This window comes from Oreochromis niloticus, linkage group LG5, assembly GCF_001858045.2.
Source record: "Oreochromis niloticus isolate F11D_XX linkage group LG5, O_niloticus_UMD_NMBU, whole genome shotgun sequence".
NCBI lineage: Eukaryota > Metazoa > Chordata > Actinopteri > Cichliformes > Cichlidae > Oreochromis > Oreochromis niloticus.
Window position 1 is genome coordinate 21,319,539 of NC_031970.2, and position 7,029 is coordinate 21,326,567.

General features: G+C 35.2%; 1 protein-coding gene across 1 annotated transcript in view; it reads right to left on the minus strand.

Annotated features, from left to right (window-relative positions):
• The window catches only part of LOC102080139 (uncharacterized), an 80,926-nt gene extending 75,861 nt beyond the window's left edge, over nucleotides 1-5,065 (minus strand). Inside the window, exons 1-9 of the mRNA XM_025907296.1 lie at nucleotides 4,204-5,065; nucleotides 3,926-3,970; nucleotides 3,443-3,739; nucleotides 2,547-2,861; nucleotides 1,826-1,885; nucleotides 1,024-1,083; nucleotides 494-580; nucleotides 373-414; nucleotides 58-120 (exon numbers count right to left, since the gene is read on the minus strand). Of these exons, the coding sequence (XP_025763081.1) occupies nucleotides 58-120; nucleotides 373-414; nucleotides 494-580; nucleotides 1,024-1,083; nucleotides 1,826-1,885; nucleotides 2,547-2,861; nucleotides 3,443-3,739; nucleotides 3,926-3,970; nucleotides 4,204-4,336 (1,102 nt within the window). The 5' untranslated portion in view covers nucleotides 4,337-5,065. The remainder of the gene's footprint in view (nucleotides 1-57; nucleotides 121-372; nucleotides 415-493; nucleotides 581-1,023; nucleotides 1,084-1,825; nucleotides 1,886-2,546; nucleotides 2,862-3,442; nucleotides 3,740-3,925; nucleotides 3,971-4,203) is intronic.
• Nucleotides 5,066-7,029: the final 1,964 nt, after the last annotated feature.

Here is a 7,029-nt window from a genome sequence, read left to right on the forward strand (position 1 = left end):
AACATTTTAATTTCTGATTAAATAATGCCACAAATAACACATCAGTAATTTAATTACCTGATGGTGAGGTCCCAGAAGTGGTAAAAGTGGAAGCACTGGGTGTGCTGGGACTTGATTCTCCTGCAGAAATACAAAAAAGTGTTAAAGACCTTTTAAAGAAGTGATGTGTGCTGATGTTCTGTAATTCAAAGGGAAGACAGTTGTATGGACAAAAATTGTGATAAATTTAATCCGCAGTTTTAATTAGCACTGTGAGCTCTGAGACAGTCTTAAAGCGCTATATAAGAATCAATCCATTTACCATTTAATGACTGTTGAAAAATACACAATGTGAAATACTTTACTCCTGTGTGGGTTGGTTTTATGACGTACCAGTGTTTGTTTTATTTACAGGTTTTTCAAATGTGTGATCTACTGAAATAAAACAGAAATATTACAAAAACTTTTACAACAACATAGCTTTGCATTTTCAGTGTACTCATAACGGTCTCACCTGTGTTACTCCTTCCTGATGTCATGTCCTCAGCTTTTGTGGTTGCAGAGGTCATATTAGTTGCATGGTTTAGATTAGTAGTAGTTACTAATTTAAAACACATAAATACAAAATAAATAACGCAATGTCAAATATATCACAATTTTTAAAGTAAATATTTGTTACAGCATTTCTTTTCTGTATCACTAATAAAGATTTAACTACAGTAAAGAAAACAACATAATATATATTTTGATGCAATATATTGCAACAAAATTCCACAACTTAGCTTTAATGTGAGAAGATTTGCATTAAAACTGAAAAAACTGCATACAATGCATATAGGCCATTGTTTGTGTTTAACTAATGAGACGTATCAGTAATTTAGTTACATGATGGTGAGGTCGCAGAAGAGATAGAAGTGAAAGCAGTTGATGTGGTGGGAATTAATTCTGCTGGATAAATGCATAAAAAGTGTCTAAAATTATTTAAATAAATCATGTGTGATGATATTCTGGATTTATTTGACAAGTATTCTATCTAACACCTACCCACGGTTAGAGTAGATGATGGTTTTGTGTCGATCATTGTTGATTCTCTTTCCATAATGTCTAGAGTAAAAGGATTTTTTTATTATTATTATTATTATCTTTTTGCTTTAATGCAATCACTTCAAACTGAGTAATTTCTAAGCGAAAGTTTTAAAAACGTATTAATTTAAATCACTCTCTCAAGCTTCTGACATGCACCTATGAACTCTTCCTGGAAGTCACATCATGACCACTTGCACTTGATTTATGGTGCAAAACTCTGTGAATGTCAAGAAGACAAACTCTTCCTCTAAATAAACACGGTTGTTGTGTTCATGAGTCATAGTGAGAGACTAAGCTTTATCATTCATGCTAAGCATCAGAATTGTAGCTTTAGCATAATATATGTAAGCATGTTAACCTGAAAATTGAATTAAAGCTTATTTTTGGTCAAGTACACACCACTGCTTGTGCGTCTGAGCCTACAGAAATAAAACAGACATAAAACTTTCACAGCAATGTATCTTTGCATTATTGATGCAATGACAGTCTGTCAGCTGATGCTATTTTCAACTCTTTTGAGAGCTGGACTGGTGTCAGACTAACTGTAGCCCTTGTAATTTGGTGATTAAATAATACAGCACAAAACACATCAGTAATTTAGCTCCTGGTGGTGAGTTCACAGAAACCGTGGAAGTGGAAGTACTGGACCTGTTGATTCTTGATGCTGCTGCATAAATATACACAAAGAGTTCAAAACCTTTGAAAGAAGCGACGTGTGATGATGATCTGGGTTGATATTTATGTGCATTGTGCATATTACCTGCGGTCGCGGAAAATGATGATTTCATGACAGTCACTGGTGGTTCTTTTTCCACAATATCTACAGGGAAAAGAAAAACAACAAAAATGTGTTGGGTTTTTTTGTTTTTTGTTATTTTTGGAATCACTGCAGCAGACATCATTTAAAACTAAAAAATTGAATCAAACTGATTTAGCTGTGCAGTTATACTAATGACAGTGTGAGTTAATCAGTCAGTTCACCACTTTGGAAACATTTAGTAGATTCTCATTAAATTTAAATTGCAGGTGATGAGCCCCAGATAACCACATACCTGCAAAAATAAAAGCTCCTGTAGCCTTGCTTACTAAGTCCTGACATATACTTTGTAAGATAGTGATCATAATAATAATTTGCTATTTTTGGTAAAACCTGAATCTTATCATTAGCACTGTGAGCTTTAATCAAGAATTTAATTAGCTGGACTGTGAACACAGAAGCCACTAGCATGGCTGCACTGTTATGTTATAAAAATCAGTCTTATGAAGCTGTTTTATTTATCGTGAAGTGTAATTTTTCCAATATGGACCCACAGTCAGAAATGCAATCAGCTGAAGTGAAATGAAATCAGAATAACAGGAGTAACAACTTGAAACTCTTCAAAAAGTGAAATTTCTGATCAGATCAATGTGAATATTCACCAGCACTTAAACACTTTCATTAACTTGTCACATAAAAATAATTCAGTTTTTCTTGGACTTACCTTTCAAGCTGTATCGATCACTGCGAGGTGACAAAGAGTTGGGTTCATTTTCCAAACTGTAATCACAGCTGGCATCTTTTTGCTGAACAAAATGTAAATGCCTCAAAAAATCAGCAACTGAGACATAAAACTGGCAGAACCTCTGTTTGGTTTTTCTGCTGCTTTCCTTTGAGACAGTTAGATTCAGGACTGGATGACTTGCTTCTCCAAAGTACAGATTACATCTTGTATCATGTTTCACAGATCCAGGCAGAGAGCAAGTGATGAGAACAGATTCCCCATCAAAATGCTGAACACTCATCTCTGGTTTTTGACCTGCATGAAGATCAATGGAGTATCATTAAATATCTGTCACATATTCTGCATGTTTTACCAGTACAACAACGACAGCGGTGGTGATAATCACAACTGTCCTACTGTAACACTCAGTCATCATATTTTACAACATTTTTTAATCCCCTGAAATTTCTTTTAACACCACATGGAGGTTGTAATGTATTTTACATGTATTCGACGAATCAGTAAAATTTGACATTCATCACAGATGATGCGTGAGAAACACATGTTGAACTGGTTAAATATGAACTGGACCATCACGTCATGTCTGTTAATATGAACAGACAGAAAGGTGTAACTGAAATCCAACATAATTTTATCATAACAAGTTTTTATATGAAATACAAACAGTGATTCTGTATCAGGTTTTTGTATCTGCAAATTTAGTTCAGCATAGTAGGCCAGATGTTTATAACCAAACACCTGCAAAGTAATAACTGACAACAACTGTAGCAATTAACTTTAACATACTCTCCTAAACATGAAGCACTGTCCACCAGATTCCTGCTAAAGGTAATTGTATGATAAATGATCTAATAACAGGAAGAAGAGTCTCTTACTTTGTATGCTGATGGAGGATGAGTTACTGTGCACTGAAGGAGAATTCACAGATCCGTCCTCCACTGTGTAAAAACATCTGACTTTGACCTCAGCAGGTGATCTCTGATGTGACATAAACAGCAGTTCAGTTCCTGTCAGTGTCTGCAGACATGAGATGCCTTTGTTACCTTGTTGCTCCCCAGTATAAAAATAACAGTGATGAACTGAGGCAGGTGCTGGTGCCTGACAGTGTAACGTGACTGAGTCTGTCTCTGAGATCACTGCTGTGCTCACTGTCAGTGTTGGTGGAAGAAGAGCTGAAAGATTAGAGGGAAAGACATGTATCAAATATCTAAAAGGTTGTTATGTCAACACTCTGAATGAGAGAGATTTGTTGTAAACAAACAAGGTGTGAAAACTTTGTTCGGTTATTTGCAGACTGTATCAGTTCATATGATGCTAAAAGAACAGTTTGAAATGAAAAGTGTAAATTGGAGACTGACCTTGGACTTGATACTCATGAGAGGAAACTGTCAGAAATAACATGTTTAAAAAGGGAAATACATGCATGTGTTAATGTATGTTATGTTAAACTGTTAAAGTTTGAGTTAGTTAGTTCTTGCTCAGAGTCTGTATAAATGCAGATTTAATTTAATCCAACAAGAACAATAGTTTCTCAATAAATTAACCTGCATAGAATCACCAGCCATGAAAAATGTAGGTAATTTGCAAAGATGACCCTGAGTTCATTTATGGTGAAATCTACAGAGAATTAACTTACTCATGAGGATGGCAAACAGCAGGTGTCCAGTCATGATGAAGCTGAATACTGCAACAGCCAAATTGAACTGAGTGATTGTCATTTTGCAGAACTTGTTCAAACTAAAAAGACAGGAAGCAACAGCACTGAACATCACCCAAAGGCCACAATGATGCAGCTTTCGAAAATACCCATACGTGTTTTACTGTGAAACAAAGAACCACAGCAGAGGGGTGAAAAGAGGCTAATGAGAAGAGCACATTTGAGCATCATTTACTTTGAATTTGTGTGGGTTAAAGGCCTCACTATCTGCACACATGCATCACTTGCATTTATTTTCAAAGCATTGCAACACATGAAGTATTCATAAGTTAGTTCATAAGACAGTAAAGCGCATATTTTATCTTTTGTATCTGCTGTTACCTGATAGTCTGCCTCTTTAGTCACTGAGCAGTCTAAATATGTTCTTGCTTCATATATAGATTCATTCAAAGCTTCAGTGATGAGAGGTAACTGAAATACAGATTTTTTTTAACACCTTTTAACACCTCTACAACATATCATATACATCTGCTTTTGACACAGACAAAAGTGCGCACTAAACAACAGTTGAAACGATGTTCAACATTCTCAAAAGTTGGACGTAGCTTTTTCAGAGGGAGAACGATACATTCAGAAAGTGCTGCATTCACTGAAAACACTACATCCAGATGAACAGAATCAACTTTTGGCGATTTTCTTACCTGAATGATTGAGAATGCATTAAGATGTTCAACATTGCACTATCAGCGTAAATTTAATTACATCTGCACTCTCTGATAATACTGAAATAATGTTGCAATCATGACTATAGATGATGATCGACATGATTTTTTTAACCAACTTGCAACCCAGAGGCAATAACAGAGCGCTCTACATATCCAACATTTAAGACATCTCAATCAATGGCTCATTGCAAATCATCAGCCGCTGTTTTAACTAATGTCTGTTTGATATTTGTGTTTCTTTTGTTGTATGTCTGTAGACACATGAACGCATGGAGACTATAGTTCATAAGAAGGTGGCGGAGAAAGGATGCAAAATGGAGCCCTCTACATTGTATCTTTTAGGGTTACTGGAGCTGTTGTTTCTCTATGAAATAGACAAAAAAGAAATAAAGTCACATAATGTAATGGTGCATGCTGCATGCAAATTCAATAAATGGATGGAGAACTAATATTCTCCAACAAGGGACCACAACAAGGGACCACATGAGACATTGGGACTGTTGTGAAGGGCTGCACCAATAAGCTGGACTCAGTTCTGTTTAATATTAATTTTATCCCATTATAAGCTTACCACAACAGTCCCAGTTTCCTGTGTGGCCCCAGAGGAAAATTCATAAAACATACTCTGACTGGAAAACCCATCATGTCACCACTCCATTGTGTTTTCAGAGGAGCCGCTGCTGAGTTTCTGAAGTCCTGAATATAAACATATCAAAGCCATTTTTTGTTTGTAGGCGTTTCTAGACCCAAGGTGGAACTCAAGCATGAACTCATTGTAACCTATGCAAACATTTTTACACTCATCACAGGTCTGCCTCTGTAGTCACTGAGCAGTCTAAATTTGTTCTTGCTTCATATGTAAATTAGATACAAAGTTTCAGTCATGAGTTGTGAATACAAATTTAGTTCCTGTCCTTTTTCTCTACCAGATAATTTTATCTATGAGAACACAGAAGCCACTAAGGTGGTTATTACTGAAATAGAGGTCATTTTCGCACCTCTACAATGTGTGACACGCATCTGCTTTTGACACAGAGACAAGTGTGCACACTCAGATAGCAAACAGTAGTTGTTCAACGTTGTGCTATCAGTCTAAATTTTGTGAAATCTGCATTGAGCATTGATATTGTTTCTTAATCAGTTTTGGACCCTTGGATAATATTGAGATAATACTAACAACATGACTGCAGAACTTCAGTAAGAAAGCCAAATAGCAATAAAAAAAATAGGGAACTCACTGAACTCATTTATGCATTTGCTTTTGTTGTATATCTTTATGTCTTTGTTCATTTTAATGTTTTATGTGACCTGGCCTGGGACTACAGATATAAATGATCTGGCATCTTTTAATTTTGGCATACTGATGTACATCAACATGCAATGTTCCAGTTAGACAAAGAAAAACATTTCATTTAATCAATGCTGAATTCTGACATTGTTTTTTAATCACTTTTGTGGCATTTCAACTTATATTAAATGGCAAATTACTAACAATACTCAATACTTCAGAGTATTGTACTTTTGTATTTACAGCCAGGATAAATTGTGTAATGGTGTTGAAATATATTTATCCTTATTAAACTTCTTATTAAACTCTACCTATCACTGAAATAAACACGGGTTCATTTAACTCGCGTTAAATCCTTTTTATAATATTTTACTTAGCTTGAAATCATGTCTGGGGAATTTACTCCTACCTCTGTGATGTCCTGCCTCCATCCAGCCTAGACATAGCTTTGAACTGCTTATAGCTAAAGGAAAATTCTGTGTAGTGCATTTGCACCAAAAGAAAATACAAAAACACAATGTGAATAAAGCACGTGAAAATTTAGAAATCTGTCAAAAACTTGTTTAAAACTAAAAATGATTAAATTCACATCTCAAAAGCTAATTTTGAGCATAACATTTAACCACCCAAAACAGTTTATTTTACTATTACAAATATCATGTTAATTAAAGAGGTGCAAATGGTTGCATAAAGTGCCAAATACAATCAGCAAAGACATGAATGTGATAAAGTGCGTTTCAGTCCCGGGGTAGGTTCGTCTCTTGGTCAAAAATCTGTGACTTTTAAATATCA